This window comes from Bradysia coprophila, unplaced genomic scaffold (assembly GCF_014529535.1).
Source record: "Bradysia coprophila strain Holo2 unplaced genomic scaffold, BU_Bcop_v1 contig_232, whole genome shotgun sequence".
In the NCBI taxonomy this organism is placed as follows: Eukaryota; Metazoa; Arthropoda; class Insecta; order Diptera; family Sciaridae; genus Bradysia; species Bradysia coprophila.
Genome location: NW_023503493.1, coordinates 10,524,142 through 10,550,229, shown reverse-complemented (window position 1 = coordinate 10,550,229; position 26,088 = coordinate 10,524,142). Strand labels below are relative to the sequence as shown.

General features: G+C 35.3%; 1 protein-coding gene across 1 annotated transcript in view; it reads right to left on the bottom strand.

Moving 5' to 3' along the window:
- LOC119076519 (potassium channel subfamily K member 18) overlaps window positions 1-26,088 on the bottom strand; it is a 96,457-nt gene that overhangs the window by 4,812 nt on the left and 65,557 nt on the right. The window contains exon 5 of the mRNA XM_037183304.1: window positions 223-364. Within this exon, the coding sequence (XP_037039199.1) occupies window positions 223-364 (142 nt within the window). The remainder of the gene's footprint in view (window positions 1-222; window positions 365-26,088) is intronic.

Sequence of the window (26,088 nt, the reverse complement as noted above, 5' to 3'; positions counted from 1 at the left end):
TTATCATGCGGAATTTGCATTCGTTAATTTGAAGGAAAAATTTATGTGACCACTTTATTGAACCGCGCCATATCGTCAATATTACGGTCAAATGTTTACTTTACCCATAATTACCAATAAATTTACTGTCGACACGATAATTAAAACAAACAGACCCATTATACTCTCCGTTATAATGTTATTCCGCTGAAGTGCAGCTGAAAATAGAGTTAGTTCACTCACTTCGAAAATACACCTCTTGCAACACGTGCTAGCACTCCTCCCGTACTCGACAAATACACCAGCGTTAATGGAATACCCAAAATTGCGTACGCTAATGTAACGATTCGTCCCAACGTTGTACGTGGAGCTATGTTACCATGACCTGAAAGAGGCAAGAAAGAAAAAAATCGTTTTAATTAAGTCTGAATGGAGGTGACTTATCCTAGCTCAAAACACTATAGATTCCTGTAAACCAAATATATTTCCGAGTAATTATTTGAAATGGTATGTGGTCGGCATATCCAGTTCTTATAGTAAGATATTCAGCCACTGTTTCGGTCTGAGAGAAAATCGAAAACGTCTTTCGTTTTCCATTAAAATACAGTTCAAAAATATCAGGACATGGCTACAGAGATACTGGTACAACGCTCCATTAACACTATACAATTTTGCACACGAACAACTCTAGCGAATCATAGTTTAAATGAATTTCAACTCCTCATTAAACTTTCTAACTCGTGGCCCGTAAACAATTTCAAGTTCACAACCCCTGCTCTTGTTCTTATATCCACTTTCAATTTCTGCCGGCTTAGGCCAAAACACCGTTATTGTTTGTGTCTTTTGCAGGGCTTTGAAGTTCTTTGAATCAAAGACACAAATGCAATTTGATGTTTTGGCTTAATACAGCAGTACAGCAGTTATGTCTGTCGCATAAAACATTGAATAAGCTATCGAGCGAGACACACATCACTTGCGTGTTAAACCAATACAACGTGTCACATTTGCTTGGAAAGCCTTGAACTTCCATTGTATTCCCCGGAAATCTCCTATTTTTCCAATGGAATCGAAAAGAGCTCCAAGCTTTCGAAAGTTCTTCAAACCTCCCATATGTTTAATGTGATACATAGCAATAGTACATTGGTGTTGTTTCACGCATTAGATATGAGAATCCGAATACGAACCGAAGGCGAGCACCAGTGTCAAAAATCCCCACCTCATTTCAGTACTAGAGCCGAAACGAATTTCGCTTTCACACTAGTGTCAAAACTTACTTTCCGTTATTGGTGTGATTTTGCATTGTCTTTTAGTGCAGGATATATGAATCCCATAACCCATACTCATAACCAGCACATTTAGTTATCCTGCATGATAGTGTACTAAAAGTAAATTGGAAATGTGTGGTGAACAACCGACAAGAAATAGCAATGACGGGAAATAAATTGGTTAGAAGTGTTTGTTAGGCAATACGGTTTTGGCTTGCCTCACTTTCTTAAGCAGTATTTCCCACGGAAATATACTTTAATCTGAAGAACCATCTCTTGTAAGTATCCCATCAAAATCGGAATAAAATGGGTTATCAAAATGAACGAACGGTAATATTACATGAAACAAGCAAATTACCGTGTTCCGGTTTATGTGCTTTAACTTACACTACACCTACTATACATACATGCATACTCGAAATTGTTGTGACGATCGTGGGTGGCATGAGGACAGGCAGAGGAAAGGTAATGTTAAATCCAGTTTTAGGTAAAGAAACACGCAAACTAATTTATCACTATGTACAATCATGAAAATGAAAATGAGCAAGTTACGGGGCTGTGTATTAGTGAAATGTTTCCAGTTTATAGTCTCATATAGAAGAGGAAACTCGTGCCAAGAAAAACTTTAATTAGTGGATAATGTATTGGCTTAATGTAATCAGATGAGTTTAAAGGGCGTTAATTCAATTATGCAAAAGTTTTATTTATTATGCGCGCTGCTTATTAACTGAGTATATATATTTTGAAAATAATGAAAATTGACGAGAGCTGAAATGTTTTTCTTGTAAATAAAGTGTTTTCATTGTAGCTGAAGGCTTCACGAGGAAGCATGTGACTGAAACAGGGACACGTATCCAATTATGGCACACTTTTGTTCGATTTTCTTTTGTTTAATAACTTTGATTCAATGGTCACGTTCGTCGTAACGCAGTTATCGGTTCATTAAAGGTATTGCCAATCGTGTGTAGTTAGAAATGTATTGAGTTTGAACATCTCCAATGGATTGAGTTTATTGTGTTACATAGTAGTACAGAGTAAACATAGTACTCACTTACGATCATCATTTTGCCGACGGATCTCTGACCACCTTTCTATTGAGAACGATAAATGAAATTCTAAGTTAATATCTGCATATTGAAACGAGACAGTATAGTATTGGCTTGGACAGTATATAGGTCCCTTCGCTAGCTGTCAACTCTGTGACACTTGGTATTTTAAAAATTTTCATCAAGTTAGATTTCTTTGAAAAAAAGGAAGTCTTCCAAAAAGGGAACTGCTCCGCTAAGTGCACGATATTTACAATGTCAAAAGGCTCCATGTTTTCAAACATGTGTGCATGTACGTGCTAGGACCATGAGCAAAGCATAATGCAACAACTGGAACGATGCGTCGGTATAGTTTTAAACTTTAAAGTCGATGGAGAGCCACTTGAAAATTTGACTGACACTACCTTTGTAATCAACACAGAGATGTCGTAATCTGTTCGTTCAAAATTTAGTGAAAATGCATTCACATGCTCCGGGAACGAAAAAAAACACGGAGATTTGGAATAATTCATATGATTTCGTCTCTCTGTGAAATTGATTATGTGCAACAAGTAAAATCAATCGTCCCAAACAGATACACAAAAAAAATGAAGATTTGCAACAAAGCAGGGTCTATTTTTGGAATTTTTTTCCCCAAAATTTCCAAAAAAATGGCAAAAAACTGCGAACGTCCAAGAACCAATTTTTTCCATCATTTCGAACGGTTTTGGCAACTCCAGTCTTGCGTTTTAGCTGACTCTCAATTATTTTGTTTGATTCTTGACACTATCAGCTTTTCCACTACGGATAATCAACTTTGTTGTTTATTATCTTAAAACGTTACCGGACATTTTCTTCTTAAGGACCCAATCACATAAACGGCTATTCAAAAGTTATAGATGAGCTTTGGCCAATGTTGCTTTATATCTCAAAACGTACAGTAAAACTAAAGCAGTTACAGGAAACGTTACCTTAAAAAGACGTAGCAAATTCAATCATAATGAAGCGATACGCTTGCTGTTTAAGACAGATTGATAACCTCTTTATAAGGGGTAAGTGTGATTATTAAATCTGCAACTGTTAATAGTATATTACTATACCAGTGATATAATTTGATATCTCGTATCCAGATGAGTAAAAGTATCCGAGGGCTTCAGCCCGAGGTACTTTTACTCATCGTGATACGAGATATCAAATTATTTCACGTGTAAAGTATAACGTTTTACTTTACGAGCGAGGGAAAAGGTTTTCACTAGTGAGGAAATAGCCACTTTACCTCACTAGTAAAGTAAAAGTATTTTATAGCGGTTAATGGAAAATATCTTAATGTTAAAGGTATGTGCGTGAAACTGTCTTTTAAAAGGACAACACAACACTGTCGCAGGCTTTCGCCCAACTGACTGAATGACATTTACAAACGAGACTCACAAACATGTAATATAATACATTATCGGTACCAAATCCTAGACGCAGACCAAATAACCGATTCAATAAAACAACAATCTGATGAATAGAAACACATGGTATTACGGTTGAACTTCGAACCCACGCCTGACAATACAATAATTCAATGTGAAGTTTCGACCTATACACTGCGCTATTGAGTTGCGTATTTGTTACGCCTTATCTCATTGTTATATTGTCCTCTGAGCTACCAGAAAATTTCCAATGTTTCAAGTTCATTGTTAAGAGTGATATCGCGAAATCTTTGAACAACTTTGGGACAAGAGGTCACGGATATTATTGACTTATGGCTCATTCGATTCGTTGAACTTTTGCGAGTAAAACGTAGCACTACGTTTGGTGTCATATATTTTGTTGTCGACGCTCGAGGTCATGAAGTAAGGGTCTGCCAAAAGGGGCCCAAAATCGTTTTCTCGCGATTCACCATACATTCCATGTCTTGGACTTATGTCACTGCAGCCGGTCAGGGACTTGGGACAATCACCCATTTTTTTACCTAAAATGATTGATATCACCAACAGGTCAACAGGTATACTTAAAATGTGAGTCTCTTCAAGGCTTACAAGGCTGGCTAAAAATGTTTTTTCCCAAAATTGTTTTAATCGACTAATCACGAGAAAACGATTTTCGAGTCCTTTTGGCAGGCCCTTACTTCATGACCTCGAGCGTCGACAACAAAATAAAGTTCACCAAACGTGGTACTACGTTTTACTCGCAAAAGTTCTACGAATCGAATGAGCTATAAGTCAATAATATCTGTGACCCCTTGTCCCAAAGTGTATGATTTTGTTCGATGTTTTGGCGATATAACTCTTAACGGTAAATAAAATAGTGATCGTGATCGAACGTTCCAGGAACAAATACGTCAAAAAGCTAAACTTAACTGCTACCACGTTATATGGTAGGTAGAGGCACGGTTCGAGAGGTGCACAAGATAATCTATTATGCCATCGTATCAATTTCATATCGTTCACTTTTTTCCAATTTCCTCCTCTGCAGAAAATATGGGAAATCAGATAGTTTATTTTTGGAAAACAACATAAATATACGACGCCCGCCCTCTCACATAACGACGATCCACGTATATTTGAAATAAATCGAAGTTAGAATATTTGAATATTTCTTCGCTTCTAACAACTTTATGCCGAACTTCTTGGTGTAACACCTCCCTGATATATATAATACAATATTATGTATGTAGCGCGCTACAATGGTGGCTTATGAAAGGGAACGAAAGCAAAATCCATAGAAATTACAAATTCAATGTTAAGTGATTTGTTTAGAATTGTTCGGGATATATTGGAAATTTGTATAAATCTAAAAATTCTTCAAGCAATTTCCATGCAAAATCTAAAGTTGCTTCGTTGGCAAACTAAGAGTGAGAGGGATGAGGCAGGGTGGGAGTTAGAAGAGAGAAAGTTTTCTACTTTCGTCTTCAAATTTTCTTCTTTTTATTTGTATTTATAAACCAGGATAATGCGATGCACGGCACATAATGTTCAGTTCAAGGAAGAAGACGTGAAAAAAAAATTGTGATCATCATGTGTACATGACGAAAACCTTTCGGTATTGAATTGTTCAAACTTACACATAGAAATTGATGTTTTAAGCTCAGGGACTGACGAAAAAAGTTTCGTTTTTTTTCGAACTGGAAACAGAAAGAAAAAGCTGACGACTCTTCCTTGAATTTATTACATTTTACCCTTTTTATTTGCATATTCGACCCTTTTCTCTTTTTGTTTCCAATGTTTTCCGTTTTTTTTTTCTTCCTACCTTATGCGGGGAGTACTTTACTACCGGTTTCGTTACATAATACACGGAAACCGGCTAGAGCACCAGGTAACATAAAATTGATTTGAGTTATTAAATCGCATTAGATTATTCATGACGAACCTAGTGGTATTGAAACATTTGACTTACAGTCAATTTGTGGGTATCCTACTTTGTGTACGGGTTGTGTATCAATATTAAGTGGAGCACATTTGTTGTATGAAATGGAGGGGAATTACGTTCGGTTTTTTTTTTTGGGTTGTTCGTTCAGTATATTAATTGGGTGCAATCAAAACATTTTAATGACGGGATACATTTTAACCTCGCATGCATCATTTATGTTCAGAGGTGGCAGTGGTTTCAAAGTCAGACGGAAAAGAGAAATGGCTTGTGAAATTCGCTGAAGTAAATTTTTAAGGGATTTTACAAGGTCACTAAATAAAACAATGAGTGAACGGAGTTAAGTGCGGAATAAGCTCAATGCACGAAACGCCCTTCACTCCGTTTGCTGCTATCTCTTTTCTCTTTCCGTTGCTAGCTGCGTGCGAAGTGAGAATTAAGATTTAAGCTGGGGTTGTACTTACTTAAAGCATTTGGAAAATGGTTTAACCGTTTATGTGACAGTTAAGTAAAAGCAGATGAATTAAAACAATACTCTCAGCAATACTCTAGCAAACAAACTCTCAGCTCTATGTGTCAAATCAACACCTTATTTCTTTGTATTCTGCAAATACTATTCTACATTTTGACTGACTACGCTGTAATTTACATGTAAATTGCAAAGGTTACTGACCATTTCGCCAGCTTAATAAAAGTAGTTTATTTGCGATCGATTAAAATGATTTTTTCTGTTAGAACTGTCAATTTTTCCTTTGTTTACTATTACTTAACAGCTGTCACGAAAACGGGGTGTCATTTCCATAAACAGAGTGAATGCATTCCTGCTTGTATTATAAGGATTTTTATTGCCTGAGACGATAAACGCGAATCTGAACTATGATTACCAACCACATTCACAAGGCAATAGATAAATGCCGTAGCTGCCACTGTTTAAAATGTTTTATAGAATTTTGTTTTCCATTCAATATTTGGCCTCTGTAAATTTTCTTTTTTTTTATTCTTTTATCATTCGTGTTTAGATTCGTGCATAAATTTTACGTTTTGATTTATTATTTACAAATCCTTAAGTACACATACGCGCATGGTATTTTTTTACTCGTCGGCTCACGTTCGCGGACAAAGTTTACTGGATGATTGAAATTTTAAACAGGACAATATTTCTGCTGGAATATTTTCCATTTATGTTTTTGTTTCGCCGCTAAACAAATATGGCAACAGTCGAGAGGCAACGGTAGATTTATTTTTCAAATTTATTTTTGCTAAGTACAGAAACGACTGTAAAAATGACTATACCTCTCCGTTGCTGTTGATTTCAACTTTTTTTTTTCCTCGTCTGTGTGTGGATTTTTCCGCTGTTTTTTCGTTTTGTTTTGTTTTATCCAAACAAAATGTTGTAAAAGCAAATAAGGAATGTTTTGTATTTGCATTTTTATTCGAATGCTATAACTGGGAAAAGCGTCGTGCATCATGGCAATCATCATCATCATCATACGTTCGCTCATAAAATCGTATTGTTTAAGCGTAAAAATGAATAACAAAAAAAAATATTTTTCAGCTATTCATACACACACGTAGCAGAGAGGGTTAGCCAGGGAAAATTTATGTACTTTTAGATGTAATCCAACAACAAGCAAATGAGATATATGAACCAACGAATACAATGTATGACTATGTACCTCTTGGTGTATTCGGTCGAAAAATTGTTACGTATTATTATTCCAAGCATCATTTTTACACCGTTCAACCTCCAGCCTCATGGTTCACCCATTCATAACACAGTAATAATGTGCCACATGAACGTAGTGAGGAAAAAAAAAGCGCAAACGAAGTAGATGATTTTCTGTGTGTTCATTTTTGTTATTCAGTTGAAATAAATTTTGTGTCGTTTTTTTCGGCAAGTACTCTTTCGGTTAGTAAGTTAATTTTTCTATTTAAATTTCTTCGTCTGAAAACCTCAGTATTTGTTGATTACATATTCCGGGATAATGCGAAGGGTAGACGACTCAAGAGAATCGTGGCGCAAGGTAGATTGAAACACGAATTCATGTGGGAAATACTGGATCAATTCAGGGAATCACAAAAATCAATTGAAAAATACTGAAGTCCGAGAATCATTTGAAAAATCTCAAGTCTTGTTGGTACTGTTCATCATTTGTTAGATATATCTTCGCCATTTTTTCACGCAAAGGTGACAGACAGATTCGACTTTGGAGTGTTCAAAGTATTGTCGAAATGTGTTTCTGCTGAACTTTTGTCTGAGTGACGACATCAGACATCATCCTTGGAATCTTCGGAAATCATCGAAATCTCATACCACATCCGGAAAATACCAGAATGATTCTGAAATCAAGAAAATCTATGAGGTACAGAATCATGTCACAAGGTTTTCCATAGTCATTTAACCCTCAGGTGTATAAATGACGACCTAGATTTAGTCGTACAAAATTATACGCATAAAAATCTAGTTCATCAATTGTTAATCAACGTATGTTGTAATCATCACAAGAATAGTTTAATGCAGAAAGGGGATATGTGTCGCGTTAGTGAATTATTAGTGAACAAAAAAAAAGATTTCATTAATTTAGCTCAGTATCGAAAAGGCTGACGATATTTTTGTTGTTCTTATCGTCGGCCTATTTGTAGCGATGCTAAATGAATGCAATTTCATTTATCTTATAATTCGTTAAGAGATTGTGACAGTCTTCACTTTTCATCGATTCCTATTGCATCAGCAGTAGAGCCACTGAAGCAAGTACAAAACCGATTACTTATCGACAATGCGAAACAATTTTCAGCCTAATAAAGTTGACTTGTTGAAGAGGTAAAGAAGATTGAATGAGTGAAGGAAGTAATGAAAACTTTGAAAACACAATAGAACTCAAGTGGAGCCGAAAATAATCTCATTTTCTACAATTTCCATTCAGTAAAAGAGGAAACAAACTTCAAATACAACTCTTCTTAGCTAAGCTAACGAATTACAAAACAATATAAAGACAATGGGTCATTAGCATGTCCATTAGTCGTTTAAGAATTTGACACAGGCTCAAAAGAGTGAAATAATTTCATCTTAGCAGGGACCTGGGACCATCAATGAAGAATTTCAATATACCTACAATTGTTGACACAACCTAACGCTCTGTCCACACTTCTCTTGTGTGGACACTATAAGAAATAAATTTGCTGACCAGAATGATACATCCCTTTGAACACTTTCTACTCCCTCTCTATCTCTCTCTCTCTCTCTATTCTTTCCACTCCATTGTTTTGTCATTAAAGTGCAAACAAATAATTTATGTCCTTTCAAGTCTAAAGTGTTTTGTACCTCTACCTACCTCCAATTTTTCATTTTAAAAGAAAGAAAAAAAGAGATTGCCTCAGTTCATTTTCAACGAAAACACAAAATACCTTTTACCCGTGAAACAAGCATTTCCTCCTTATCAACTGAGGTGTGTTGTGTGTCACAGAATTTATGCTCTCAATTACTTTAACAACTTCCTCCATTTATTTATTTATTGCAAAACTACAAAGCAATTTTCCATTTTCGAAAGTAGATCGATGAAAGAGCTAGCAAATGGCTTCCATAAGTTAAAATAATTTTCTCTTGGCGTTTTTTTTTCTTCTTCTCTACGTCTCTTTGCTACCCCATTCAATGGTACCCAGCGAACAATAAGAACAATGTTTATTTTTACTTTATTTTTTTCGATTATTCTCTACGTTGATATCGTTTAAAAAAAAGACGAGGAAGAAAAAAGAGATGTAGAAACACAACCCCTTTCTATGTCAGCTCATGTACGGGAAAAAAATGTTTTGTAAACTAAAAGCGAGCAATTTTTTTTGTTCGAAATTCGTTTCTCGAGCATAAACGTTGTTTTGTTTGCAAAAGATCAATTTAATATTGAAAATGGAAGTCCTCCTCTGAGTCAGTGGAAAATGAGTTACAGTCCCACTACAACTGTATAATATTGTTATTTGGTGATGCATTGCTGGAAACGTTCCAACATTGTACGAATGGTAGGATACTCTGATACAGATAAGAGACATTGTTCTGTTCCATTCGTTTTAAATGAGAAACCAGTAAGCCCATTGAAACAAGAGTACACAATTAAAACGGGAAGCTACCACTTTTGTAGTGCAGAGTGACTTCAGATTGCTTGAATTATTGAGCTATTGAATGGATATTTAAGGAAATTGAAGAAGAACAAGATATTTGCATGGATTTTCAGGATGTTATGGCAACAGTTGCAATTGTGAAATCTTTTGATTTTCAAACTTTTGTAGATCGCAAGCGTATTGGCGATTAAACCTTTTATCGAAAAATAGAATTCCGATGTCACTTTGGTACATGTATTGCTCAGGGCATAGATACCAAATCTTGTACTTCTTTCGTTAGACTACAAATTTCACTACATTGAGATCATTATTTATTCTTCTTTGCCATTGTTGTTGATAACAGATAATTAGCCATTTCTAAAACGGTAACGACACACTAAGACCAGTACTGCCAAGTTAATCCGGATCAAAGTATCAGATTTTGTCTTAGAGTTCCCAAAAGTTTTGTCCTGTTTCTGTATTCCATTAGAATAGTGAAACGCAAAATAAGCTTTAAGCTCTCAAAGCTTTCCAATGCTATCATACCAATGGGATAGATAGCGTTGGCTCAACACTATTTAATAAGCCAATGTAAACGGTTTATGACGCCCAAATGGCGAAGCAATTTTTGTTGTTTGATTTAGATCAGTCAGGCAGTAAGGCAGAAAACGCACGAGCAATTTTGCGTTTTCTATTTTTCCTAACTGAATGCGCGACTGTAATATCTATGTAAAATTCTATTGCGTTTGGAGAAACTATATCGATTGTGCGAGGTCGTTATAGTCGGAGCATGATTATTTCGAAATATTGTTTTTTTCATTGTTTTGATTTAATTTGGAAAAAACCAACCGAATCGGCCTTAATTACTGAACAATTGAATGTTTTTAAATTATGATATGGAATTCGCAAAAACGAAAAATTGCTGGTAATAATCGCATTAATTTACAGATTTTAACCATTTAAAACGTAAAAAAAGCATTACAACACACGCTACATGTAGATATTTAAAATTTGTTCGTTGATGCTTGATAAACATTCAGCAGATAATTTGCTCAAATGTTTCCATAATCCGATTGTGGCTGATTTTTTTTTAAATTGTGATTGAAAGCTTCAACATTGTTGTCTGTATTATATTCGTGAGCTGCTTACGAACTTGAATTAATTCACTCCCATTCGTTGTTGGGATCTTTCGCTTCAACATAAACCCGATTTCGTTTGTGACATAATTACGTACGTAAATAATTGGTTCGCATTTAAAATATAATCTGGTCTTAGTTTTAATTCCCTTGATTGAAAATCAGGGCCATACGACAGAACATCACTTGTAATGTCCGTAACGAAATAAGTTCACTGTTGCCGCGATAACTTGAGTAATTTATTAGTCAATTTTCAATATATTTTAGTCAACGAAGAATAGCGTTCTTGAGGTTGAATTCGCAGATGGATAATATGGAAGTTAAGAGATAGGAATGATTCTAAACAAAATTTTCTTTCTTGTCACCACGTCCACTTGAGCAATTTTTCACCGTTTTCCAGCGAGATGGTAGTAATTCTATTCAGACAAACTATTTGAGGTTAAGTTCGTAGATGGATCACATTGGAGTAGCGACATGGGAGATTTTTTTTGAACATTTTTTTTTGTCACCTCGTTGTGCAATATAGAATCGGACACGAAGAAAGGATCAGTCGATGAAGTCGAACGATCTGAAAGTAGTTTCCGAAAGAAGTTTTTCCTCTTTTGTCGATAACTTCAGTAATAATTAGTGTTCCACGCATAAACTAGTGTGAAGTTTGCGAATAGAGCGAAGCGAGAGCTGTAATTGACACGTGTTTTTTTAACTATTCTGAAAAAAGAGTGGAATGGAATAGAGTTAAAGAGAGTTGCTACTCTTATTGATGTGGGACGAATAGACTAAAATTATTACAAATATCAAAAGATTTAAAAGAAAATTCAGTGAAAAATTGTTAATTTGAATTGTGTTATTCCGGGTACGTAAGCTATCAGTGATTTTGGTAATATTTTTGCATTTACCGATTTGCTATCCTTGTTATCCGATTTCGATGCTTCCTCCACACCGACAAACATAAATAAAATTCGGAAGACAAAAAAAAATCTTATCCAAGCTCCCCAATTCCATATCTCTCACGAGCCGAATACTCAGCATAATATACCGCCATCAGATACAATCATTATTTATGAAACGTCGTAAGCGAAATAGTGGTGGCATTTTTTTTTCAATTCGCAAACTTTGCCCACATATAATTATCGGTCGACATTGCCCCGGCATTGCGTGGACCATAAATTTGTAGTGGCTTTAATGAACATTTTTACGATTATATCAAACAACGATGGAGGGAACAAAATTGCTAAAAGTTTTACAACGCATCTGACAGCACGTACATTTATATACGTATTTATAGCATAAATTCCCCGCTGACCTATCCATAACTTTCCCTGCTCGAGTTTCAACACATATACACAAAACTCAGTAAATTATTTGATTCCTTTATTTCAATTCTTATCCCCCAATTCCATTCAATTCATAACGTGTCATACAACATAATTTCTGTTTATTTCACACCATACACCGTACACGAAGCGAATGGTGAACGGGATGAAAGAAAAAGGGAAACATTTTTTGGGAAGCAAAATAAGAAGAAAATAAAAACCGAAAAATTCCTTATCTCAATGTGATATATTGTTGTAGTCGTTCGCAAACACCTATATCCCAAACAACACAAAGACAATATATCAAAATCATGAAATATATTTCCAAGCATCTGGAAACAACGCTGTGTAATGGTATCAAGAGAAAGAGACTTATGGAGTTTGAGCCGACGTACTTAAATAAGCTTGTCTTTCAAAATGTTTAAGCTTTTAACAACAAGTAGTAAATTCAACATGCACTAGCAGCACAGACAGGCAACTTCGAAAATATGGATGATAAAACATGTCGGAGATATGAGGTGAAGAAGCGTTTTTTTTCGGGTGGAGGCTGCCAGTCTGTGATAGTCTGCGATAGATCCCAGTTTTATAAATTGTTCTGGAAAAGAAGTTTGAAAATCTGTTGAAATTATTGTTGATTTTATGATCTCTTTCGAAAATTAATGGTCGTTTGTAGTAATACCCCTTTTGTGTGTAGAAATTATGAGTGTACAGTATACCCTATATTTACACACTGCCATATTTGTTGAAAGATTGAAGTACATTCTGATCTGGATTGTAAACATTGCGGTACACAGTGTTGGAAACTAGGTTTTGTTACCGTGATCGTATGATCAAAAACAATATTTGCTCTCGAGGTCTAGATACGAGCGCGTGACACACAACAATTAGGATAAGACAAAATTGCTGCTAGCTCATTTCCGATTTGTTTTCGACGACGTCGACGGACATAACTGTCGATCTGTAATTAGTCTTCTCTTAAATAACAAAATGTTTCGCTTATCAAATGAATTTCTAGATTTTCTTATCACAGTCTTGGCGATATTGCGAACAATGGAAGTAACAGATTTAGTGATAAGTATAACAGTGAACGAACACTTAAGTATCAAGTTGGGCAACTCATTCAGTAGGGACCATTTCTTAAATTTTCCCACGTTTACCCTAATTTTACTAAATTTTATTTTTGGAAAAATTTGAGAAATTCAATAGAGAAAAGAGAATGGTGGATGCCTTGTGAAAGAACTTAGTAAAATCATTTTTAATGAAGGTCAGTTCTGTACTGTCCTCTCGGGGCACCGCTAGCTCATGAGACTGAAACAGCGTCTTCGTCTCGATAGAATTTTCTATCACAATCCCTTAATTTGGGAATTTTTGGGTAGTGCAGTAGCTCTGTTAAGGAAAATAATGTCTTTATGCCTACAACGTCCGCATACGGAGTAAGTTGAACCAGTTGGAACAGGAAGATATAGCAATTCACTGATGTGCTTATTTTGAATGGCAAATCAATAATTCAACGTCGTCCTATTCTACAAAATGTTCCTCTACCTTTGACATCATTCCTGTTATGTCGCGATGTGACTCGTTCCACCACTAAATCTCATTAATCGCAATGGCTTTTTTAAACTTTCATTCCGCAGTAAAACATTCATTATAACATCATGCTACGTACGGATTTCCATTCCGAATAATAAATAGCACAGAAATGAGTTCATGTCGTCGTCCGGAACAAAATAAAAATTTCTGCATTTAATGGCCGGGCGCAATAAAAGTCCATTTTAATGATTTGACAAATGGATGTTAAGCTCAAAAATGTCCTTTAAATCAAAAGGAATTGAGTAAATCAAATACGAGAACGATTCCAATAAAATTTCGATTTTAAACATTTTCATCATCGACGTCGTTGCCCGGACGGTACGATTAAACTATATATAAATAGTTCAGCTCTAAGCCAACCGGATAGGATTGGTCTTCGTCTTGGTCTTGGAATTTATATTAAATGTTTCGAAAGGTTCAACTTTCCTTCCATATATACCATCTATATCGCAATCGCTGTTTTTTTTTCCTACTTTCACAATCGTATCTACACTCATATGGTCGTACATATAGTTACTGGTGGTTAGTATATGTGCTACTTTATCGTGATATATGTTCGGCTATGTGCATGGTGTACACAAATATTGTTCAAATCTTCTTTCCATTTAAAATATATTATTAAATTTTGTGTATACATCCATACACACACCCGCCTTCACCTCTAACATTCAACTGTATGTTTTTAGATTTAAATGAGATTAAAGGATAATGTAATTTTATATTTATTATGTTCGTTGAACACATAAATTTTATGAGCCACTTTAGGGTTTTTGTACCAGAATTTACGTTTACACGATAATGTCTCGTATAGATAGGATAGATGTTGCGCGCGGCAAATGGTAACACATCTCATTTATGTTTGCGCGAAACGATAAAATAGATCCGAGCATGTGACATGTTAGAGCGAAATGTCTAACTTATCTGGATAAGAACGAAAAACGGATCAGTGTCGGATCATATTCGGAACGGATGAGTGAAATTTCCGCTTTAAATTATGGGGAAAAAATCCGAATCGTCAAATGTTTGATAACTGATGGAGCTGAATGCTGAAGATGTAGCTCGCTTTCAGTTAAATATAATTACAATGACCTAGAAATGGCTGGTCCGCATTACATACAGGGAAAAGGCAAGAAAAGGAATCGTCAGGGCAATAATAAAAATGGAACTGCAAACGCGGGCAATCATACTGTGTGTTTGATAGTGACGCATCTTCACAGAAACCAATTGGACCATGGTCCACAACGCTTGACGATGATCGAGAGTAGAGGAAAAGACAATTTTTACCACAAAAAAAACGTGCCTAATTGTGCCAGTAGCGCTTTAATAACTATTATCTCGTCAGTCAATGACTATTCACCCGGACAATAAAGTGTATAGTATAGAGGGCTCTTCTTTATGGTAGGGCAACGCTTGAACTGAAATTTGAACTAACAGTTCCGTTCTTCTTAGCTTTATATGTAAAGGAACATGATGGAAATATCCATCGAGGCAAAGACACATTGACCAAACGTCAGAGGCGCCGACTTCTAGGTGGCAATGGGTGCGCGAGCACCCGACAAACGAGTTTGTTGGGTGCATAGCACCCAATAAAATATTGATCAAATTAGTTAAAAACCGCATCATTTGTATGTGTGTGAAGTACCTGCGAACTTGAACCTGCGAATTCTACATTATAGTCCGGTCGTTGTGACAATCATTTTACATGACTTTCTACTGATGAAAGTTTAAAGAATTCGCAGGCTCAAACCTGCGAACAAAAAAAATTGCAGTTTCAAACCTGCAGAAAAAATTCGCTGGTTCAAATTCGCAGTTTCAAACCTGCCAAAAAACCAACGCAGGACCAACAGGGAAGTTGGAAGCTCTGGTTAAAAATTCGCAGGTTCCAAATGAAAATTAGGAGGTTTAGCTAGAAAAATCGCAGGTTCAAAACTAAAAATTGCGAGATTGTAGCGCTCCCACAGTGTCCTACTTTCATACTTTGTCGTTTTATTTCGAAATTTGTCCTACTTGTCCTACTGTCCTAAGTAGGACACTTCGAGGACTTTAATTAAGTATAACAATCAAGCGGATTTTATGCTCTAAAAGTAAATTAAAATAATTTTCAACGAAACTTCATATAATTATTGGCTTAGATTATCAGAAATGAAAGATATTCTTGGTCATTTTAAACATCCAATTATTTCACGACTGACAAAAGCCACGCAAATGCTGTATTCAGCACAAACTTTCTGCATAATAAAGAGTCGATGCAAAGAACAACAGCTAGTCAAGGATGCTATTGATGCATATAAGCAACGCACCATGCAAATGCACGTCAAAATTATAGATACCACAACCGGACAGTGTCCACAAAATCTTCATACAATTCACTTAAACTACAAAAAAGTAATTTTCATACAAACTTAGATACTGTCAATGTCACTTTTTTTTGTGCATCTGCATGGTGCGTTGATATAAGGGTGTTATAAATATTCCCATAACTGTTTGTCTCCTGTCACTTTGTTTAGATCTTCAAAAATTCTAAGGTGAGAAGAGCTGATCTTGAACATAAGGACAAAAAAACGAAGAAAATATAAGGGAAATCGATAGATCGATTGGTCAGGAAATGGCAACGTTAAATGTGGCGGAAAAATTGTTGATCGACAGTAACAAATATTTGAGCAAAGTTTTAAATTCACGGCAGAGTAAATTAAACCAGGCAGGAGCGGCTCATTTTTAAAACGTCAAATAAGCAACAAATAAGGGACCTAATACACTGTATAAAAATGAACTCAAATGAACACTGACATGTAGGTTCAAAACTGGGAATTTTTTATTTCGCAGTTTTAAACCTGCGAATTTCTTATTTCGCAGTTTCACACCTGCGAATTTTATTTAATTTCTGAAATCACTAAAACTTCATGTAAAATGATCGTCACAACGACTGGAATATAATGTAGAATTCGCAGGTACTTCACAGACATATCATTTGTGAACCAACTTAGTTCGTCCGTGCCTGGAAAAATTTCGCCTGCGGCGCTTTACATATTATGGACTTAAATGTTGCACCCAACAACCAAAACAAAAGTCGGCGCCCCTGCCAAACGTAAAACAGAGTTTGTAACATTGTCCCCAGCTAAAATCCGGTTCGGTGGACATTTTCCATTTACATTTTTCGTATAAAGAGAAAAGTTTGTGGACAGATTTAGCTGCTCTTTCAGACTGTAGAACTATAGACAATAGACCACTTTCATACAAGCAAATCTCTAGCGACTTTTATGGTCCGACAATTAAACTTCAGAGCCCTCTACCACATATATCACAGTTTTGACAAGAGACCATTTAAATCCAAAAACACACGGGCAATTGTGCGCTGATGGGATCGACAATTTTGCAGGAGAGCAGGGTTTGCCATTGTAATCCGATATTCAATAGATTTGAGACCGTGAGTATACGTTTTCGAACTTTAAAACTTTTGTTGTTAGAGGGGAACGCACCCCTAAACCCCACAGCAGTAAAAAGGATTTTCAAAATAAATGTAGCTCGTTGCAACAATCGTAAATTGGCGAGTGAATTATGCATAGCTACCAAAATGTTGCCACAAAGTGGCACTGTGCTATTCTTTGTTGTGTAGCCGCAAAAACGAAAAGATGTAATAGAATTCAAGAGAGATAAGAGCCGATTACAATTGCTAATAAATAATAAATAAAGTGAGGTGTGTAACGAGATCGGAAACAAAGATGAAATAAAATTATCGTAAATCTTTTCCGACTGTAACGCGTATTAATATACATCAAGCATTTCCTGTTCTATAAATAACTGTTTACGCTCGGCTGTCGTATACATTATCGCGGTCTGATAATGTTTGGTTTTATAGTCGTAAATCAGTTACAAAAAAACCGGAACAAGTTCATTGTCGTCATCAAAATATCCAGATTGAGGTCAATTCCTTCCAAGACGAATCCTGAACTACTAACAAGATCCACCGATAAATTACCGAATATTTAGATGTTTATTCTCTATAATTAAATATCATTAACAAAATCGAGAAGACAAACGGTCCATTTTCTTCATCATTTTTTTCTTCCTTTCTCGATTTCGCTCTAATATAACTCACTGTCCTCCACCTCCTTCACCCGAACCGATATCTTATAAAATGATTGTGTATTCGACTAATATTCCATTTATGCCAATGGTACAAACTCAACCAAATAATCATTTTTCCAAATAGTAATTAATTGCCTTCCATGCCATTTAACATGCACAGCCCAACAAATTCATCTTTTAGTCATTCGCCATGTCGACCGGTTTTAGTTTATTCACTGATGGTCTTGTCTATATCTTGTCTACGTGTGTACATTTCCGTTTCCCATTTGTTTTCCTTGTCCTTAATTATCTAACAAAACATTTACATTATGCTCCAAAAACGGAGAGTATATGATAGCAAAATGGTGTGGCGTGGCGTATATTATATCGGTCTGTATTTATATGTACGGATGCGAAATGTGGTGTAATGGGTGATTGTGTATTTAGAGTTATCAGATATTTCTCGAAAGGAACGTCGTCCATCCAAAGACCTTATTATGCATCACATATACAAAATATTGTACAGTTCTATGAGCACATATAGCATTTCGTAGACCGCACCAACAATCTCTAATTTCTCTTCTCACAATAAAACCAGCACAACACCAGCCGATACTTGAAATAGAATTACAATTGATGGCAAAAAAAAAGAACCAGAGCACTCAGGGAAATTTTATTCACTTTAGTGACTGGTGCGTGTCCACTGGTTGGTATAAATGTTGTTTAGGGATATATCCGTACCTATCTACCAGGATAACCATTTAATTATGAAAGGATGTTTTGCGATTAGTTTTTCTATGTATAAATACCGGTTGTGGTGGCGCTATTACGTCCATGAGTTTCTGATAAAGAAGCAATAACCGTTCGTTTGTTAATTTTGTTTTGTTTGGCTTTTTCCTCTCTATACATTTCGTTTTGTTTGCTCGAGACATCCTTTTGTGATGTCCCTTTACATTTACGCAGACCAGTGATGTTTGTGTGGGATGTTTTAATTATTCAATTGTATGTCGGAGACCAGGACTGGTTAGGAAAAAAAAATCGGACAAACAAAACAATATTTATTTTATGTCGGTGCATGGAATTTTGATTTTATTCCTGAATTTATTTGAATTGCCTCCTGCGTCGATCGATATGCCTGCCTGTGTTTATTCGATTTATGATCAGAAATTGTTTTTTACATAAATATTTTGAGTGGATGGGACTACATGTGCAGCTGTGCCAGAGTCGTTACTAATAACGAATGGGTTGAGTCATTTAGTTTTTCGAAAACAGCAAATAATGATGCAACCCGCAGGTACATAATACCAGTATACCCATTTAAGTTTAGTATTTATGTGCGGAAAAGCTCCGTTTTTAAACGAATTGGTAACAATATAACCGGGGTGAAATCGATCGAAGACCAAAGTAAAAGTCGGTTGGCCTGTAGAGGCGCCACAATTGTTTTCTGCACTTTGCGCTCTTTTTTCACGTGAAATAACTTAACTCTGGTAAACATCCATGAAATGCCATAACAGTCACTGGTAAACAGTGAAGTTAGTTCACAAGAAAATAGATCGTTGACATTAGTGTAGTACTACAAATGTCATAGAAATTTACGAAAAGTTTCCAAACATCATTTCATCATACTGATCTGCAAGATCTTTCGAGAGAAAGTGCCCATTAATTGGAGCAAGAGACACTGATCTGTTCGGACAGTGATATGTTGCTGCAGGCTCTAAGCTCATATCAGATGTCGTCGAATGCAGTACTTAAGTATTTCGCTAGACTGTGTGAGTTGATATCCTGACTGGACACAATTACATTGTCACTAGCAATAGATTAGCAAACTCATCGATGTTCAGGTCATATGGCCACAAAGAACAAGGTAATATGTTGACGGAGTTGCGGGAAATTGAGAATTTGTACCATGAAAACACTGGAGTGTGTTCTTCGTGCAAATTCGTCATTTCCCGCCACTCCCAGAATAAATTCATATCGCAGGGACATAATAATGTAATCTAGACAAGCAGTCGACGCTCAAAAACCCTAATCTGGTGTCTTTTCCTATCAACAACATTTTATCGCTGAACGTTTGCTATTTTACCATGTGTTATTGATTTAAGCAATTGGAACAATTGTTGGTATGTTTTCAATTTTAGCGAAATGTGTCAATACGAGAGGATAGAATTGTACCGCATAATACGCAAAATGGCCAGATATTATCCATGCATAGCATATGTTTTACACGTAAATTTTTGGGAACGGTTCTAATTTTCCGTGATTTTATTTGTAAATAATGTAACAACACGACAAGTTTATTATTATTATAGTCAAACAAATGTGTAAATTAAATGAATGCGATGCGGTTCAAAATTGAATTTTAGTTTTTTTTTCTTCTCTCTATTCACCGAATTTCTGTATGAAATCCAAAAACATATCCAAACGGTCCGTAATTATGCATGAAACTAAAACATATAAACAAACCACATTAACATGTTTTGTGCACAAAAGTACAATATTGCCAATTGTAATAAACGACAAAACATTCTCAATGTGACCTGACGCTGGTGCACCAATTATTCAAAAGCAAAACAAAACATTTTTTTTTGTTTAGAATATTTTGGTGACGCTATTGAAAAGCCGCATTGAATAATATGAAATTAAATTTACCTCGTGACGATATTTTGTTGCCCATTTTAACGAGCTTCATTGTGTTTTCTTCTCGGTATAATGAATAGGCCCAGTGCAGAATGCATCAGTCTCTAATAAGGCCACTGTTGGCAATGTAAACCGTAGTATTACGCTACATTATACGAAAAACATTTATTGTATGGCGTGTATGATGGAGCACTAGAAGGGCCTTAACGAGCGTTGGCTTAGTCTTTGATTTACATTTTCTAATTTTCCGACATTACGTCGCCAGTCAACTAAGTGATTCCCAGTATGTGATATTTTGGCGCAAAATTTGAATTCGCTAAGGAATTTTCAAATTTTGTGCCAAAATATCATAACCTGGAAACACTTTACTGCGATGGCTGTTCAAAGTTAGAATTTTATAGACTTTTTGGGATTTACGGATTTGTTAATGTCTAAAGATGGTTGAAACGTTCCCGAAGGAAACTTCTACACCGTAGGAATTTCTTGGAAAATCTATGAAAATGACGGAAAATGCAAGAAAAATGTTTCCCGAAAATAATCCCTGTTACTATCTCACCCGTATCACATTATGGAAAATCAAAATTTATGTCAAAATGAAGGTATTGGTACCTTCATTTTGACACCAATTCGGATTTTCATTGCTGTGTGACGGTATAGCTAAGATATACAGGAGTTCACCGAGAAAGTGTATCATATCAGTGCAACATCGAAGAATTAAAAAAAATATATTTTTGGCCTATGAGGATCAATGCCTCTCTAGGCATATAAAACGGTCCACTGGGAGATGCGTCCGATTTCGGTTCATGTAAGCCGAACCCTTCCTATATGCTACCCAAATGGGGTTAAAAATGATAGTGCGTTGAAGCAGCTTTTGCAACAAATCTGATGAACGATACATTAAATAAACCTAAAACATTAACGAGAATTCAATCCGAAGTTCGGTAGAAAAGCTTCACCAATTCAAAAAGTCCTAAAATCGTAAAATCCAGTGCCACATTAAATGGAATAAATTTTCCTCATAAAATATGCCATTCCATCCCATTTTACCAGAAAAGTTTTTTTTTTTTAAATTGTACGAAATGAAGTGTGGATTGGATGTAGGGGACGATGTGAAAACATAAATAAATCAAGAAGAATGGATATTTAATTAAAATGGAAAGGATGTGACGATTAATTTTAGGGGCTGAAAATATGTTTTTATTAAAAGTAGCATCAGGTAAAATTTATTATTAAAATCTCTTGTGTCATTAGACGTTGGGGATCGCTTTTAACTCGTATTTTACACTTTTACACATGTCACACAACAGAGCTTTGGTTGAAGAGATTAGTTCCGTAATCGGTCAAAACTAATGAGATTAATTGTAAATGACATTTCTGTACACGGAATGTATTTCATTTTGTAACATAATAGTTGGAAGAGAACACAGTTCAGACCAATCAGAGTAAAACATTTTGTGGAACGTCAAACTTTCCTATAGTGGATTCAGCGTTCGTTTAATTCAGAGAAAACGACTGTGACGTAAGAAATGACTAAGTTATCTATCAACAACGACGACAAAAATAGACGATCAGTTCTTGCTGGTGTTCTCTCAGAAATTTACCGATGAAGTAATAGATTTTGCATCAAATATTGACATAATGATTTTACTGTCTGCCCCATGCGAAAGCTCATTATTTGCTAACTACGAAAATGATCCATTACATGAAGAATATTTTTGGTTCATTTTGCGTGGGCAGACAATAGACTAGAATTCATTGGATGCAGCTATACGCAATACATTAATTGAAAAATTCTTCAAACGTCCTATCATCTGTTATAGACAAAAAAGCTATAGATACTTTTCGTGATAGATTCAATGCCGTTAAGGAAAGGGTATTCAAGGAAAATTTTGATAAAAATGCAATGTCCTATATACACATCCGCATAGACACCAGAGCTTGTGAACACTTTCAAAATTAAACTAAAAATTTACCTGATTTGTGCTGAATGTTCAGCTAATTTCTGGACTATATGGTTTTCACCTGGGAAAAATACTGCCCGAGAATTTTAATTCCGATTATGTATCCGCAAAACAAATCGACCCAATTCTTTCGATTATCATTATATGCAGTAAGACAAATGGATTTGATGGAATTGGTGAAATTTAATGAAAGCGAGAAGCATCGTTGTACATTATGATGCTCGAACAGCACAAACAAATACGTTCATAAATACAAAATTCTTGATAAGAACAACTAGAGTATATCACGTTCGTAAAAGAAATACACTGGGGAAATTTATGTAATAAATGAAAATGTATTAATAAGTAAGAGGTTTTCACAGTTTTTGTTGTTTGTTGCTGTTCCTTTTCTCTAGCATATTGTTTCCTCTCCGTATAAGAAGCTCCACCGAAACCTTTCTTTTTCGCACTTTTCTTGATTTTTTTTTTTTAATAATTCAACAAAACTTCCCTTTTTTGCCGTTGTTTGGTTCACCAAGGACATCAACAGAAACGAATATCATCCACAGGAAATACATTTATGCTTTCGGTATACATCTATAACATGGAAGAAATAAATTGCCAGCCCACAGAGAAATGTAATACATAGATTCTGTGTCATAGTCCGTGAAGATGAGGAAAAGGGATGCTAAAAAAATGTGGTATAGGTAATGACATTGAAAGGATGAAAGCCGGCATCGTTTTGTTTTTCTGATGAGAAAATCAATTTCTTCCGTTTTAATTAAACGACTTAGTGTGGAGCGAATTGACCTTATATTTAAGGCAATGTCAGGTTTAGATGCAAACTAACTGTATCTACATCCTTTGCCTTAAAATTACAAGAGCCTCCAGATTAACTAATATTTTTGCACTGAATTTTAAAGGCTGAACGGAAAGTCGGAGCATTATAATTTGATCGATTCTACTCATTTAATTCATTTCTAAATAATTGTAGTTTTCGAAGAAATCATTTCAAAAACATTACAGTATAAAAGCTTAGACACGTGCATTTGAACGGATTACCCGCAGGTATACCGCGAGTAAACAGCTCTAATGCGCATGTGTAAGCTTTTATACTGTAATGTTTTCGAAATGATTTCTTGAAAAACTACAATTATTTAAAAATGAATAGAATCGATCAAATTATAATGCTTCGACTTTATTACCGATAAATTGCAGTTTTCGTGATCGTTCGGATGATGAAATGAACTGATTACATGGATTATTTTTGGGAAAACTTTTAACATATTTTCTTGAATTTTTTCACATTTTCCTGCATTTTCACGAATTTTTCCAAAACATTTTTTGTGAAAATCTAAAGTTGAAGCATTATAATTTGATCGATTCTATTCATTTTTAAATAATTGTAGTTTTTCAAGAAATCATTTCGAAAACATTACAGTATAAAAGCTTACACATGCGCATTAGAGCTGTTTACTCGCGGTATACCTGCGGGTAATCCGTTCAAATGCACGTGTCTAAGCTTTTATACTGTAATGTTTTCGAAATGATTATCGAAAACTACAATTATTTAAAAATGAATTAAATGAGTAGAATCGATAAAATTATAATGCTCCGACTTTAGTAAAATTTTGAAAATTTCTGGAAAATATGGAAAATATTTTATTAAAAGTACTTCATGTCTGCACTGACAAAAAAGATTTTAATATCTTCAATGAAGATTCTTCAGGTACATCTGTATTTTCGTATGGAGAGCTACAGCTATTGTAGACCTGGAGACAAAGTTATTTGCAACAGGTAAGATTTTCAACTCCTTTTTGTCAGTGTGAATCAGAAGAAGTTTTTATCTGTGATATACACTGCTGGATATAGGCTTCCTCTAGCTCCTCAATTTCCTCTTTACACCTTTTGTCCGTAGGTCGTGTTGTGGATATGGTATCTAGTTCATTATGTCTTTAGACCAAAGTTGTCATTCTCGCAAAATATCCAAGTCCTTTTTTCTAAAGAGGCTATTCCATTAAATGAACTGTCGGATCCGTTAATTTGTTATTTTCTCTATGAATGAAACTTCAAGCATACCTTGTTCCTCGATTGAGACTTTACGCTTCAGGCGGTAATTCATTTTGCTATTGAAAAATAGCCTGAGTTTCCAAGACTCAGACCAATTTTACGATTGATTTCTATAGTTCGGTTGTCCAGACCCAGTTTCAGTTTGTGGCAAGAGTACACGTTATACACGCCTCAAGTGCGCCTCAGAATTAGATTTTTAAGTGAACGGACGAATAAAATAAATTTCAACGCTTCCTTATAGTATAATGACTTATATGAGAATGGGCGATTTAACGCTGCGTAAGAAAGGCTTTCGCACGGTCCATTTTGAATTTGTAGCGCACTTACGGCGTGAATTGTTGACTCTTTCAATGAGAGTGTCTCCAATCAGGTATGATCGCTGTGATTTTAAAATCTTGAATTCAGAACAAATTGTAAACCTAAATTGATCGATCAGATCTTGATTTATTTTCCTCAGTTGAATTTATTAAAATGGTGAAGAGCGACATATCAGTTCTTATCAGAATATTTCATTCTAAAAATTACTCTGTGCCTCTACTGCCGAATAGTCTTTCATATCAGGTATAAGCTTCGTTTCACTGTGCAATTTCTACTGTAACTAATTTATCGATACTGCTGCTGGCGAAGCACTTTTTTTGTTGTTGTGAATTTCATTCATATCCATGCTCCATGCAATGAACAGAAGCGAATAATGAAATTGTAAAAATATTCATCAGTGCGCCCATAAACCATTCAAATTCCAACAATTCATTCTATTTTTTTTTTGCTGTCACTAAATTATATTTCTCATCCGAACTGCACCCACCCAATATATCATTTCGCTTATTACACTTGGGATGATATTTTCTGATACTTACCACAAAATAAATTCCATTCTCTGAAATTTGGTTAAATTGTTTCGGGAATTTTGTTTTATTGTTCCCCAGTGTTCAGTCAGAGAAGTAAAAATGTGCGCGTGTTAGCATGATTTTTATTGTATAGCCATAAAATTGCCGAAAATCAATAGTCTGGAAAATCCCGGCACGTTGCTATCGCACATATTGAGTGTGGTAAAAACAATAAAGAAGGTACGGTAAAAGCAACCGCACACAAAAACTTTTTTTTTGCGAGAGCAAAAAAACTAGATCAACGAGAAGGATAAACACAAAAAAAATCATTACAAAATGCAACCGTCACAGAGCGATTCGTTTGATTTGTCGGATGGGGTATGAGGATGCAATAAGTGCATTCAGTTTGATTGAATTTCGAAACAGAAACGATCCAGCTGCGTCGTCATGGCTTATCCTCATTTTTATTGTTTGCGAATGGCAATCTACTTTCAAATCGATATTCTATTTCATTTCCGTTTAACGACACCTTAAATCCCGTCATAAGTTGTGATTATTTCTCGGGATTATATTGTTTCAATTTCCAATTATTATTATTTTTCCCTCGATTTTCTCTGTTGTATGTATACTTTCGCGGTGAACGAGTAGAAAATGTTACACATTTTCCCATCAACATTTTTATTTGAATTATGAAATGGAATTGTATTTGTTCGGCGGTGCATAATGTGGTATAAGTATACAAAGAGCACTTTTACCCGAAACTAATTCAACATTCAGCAATATTTCTTGCCCTAAAAT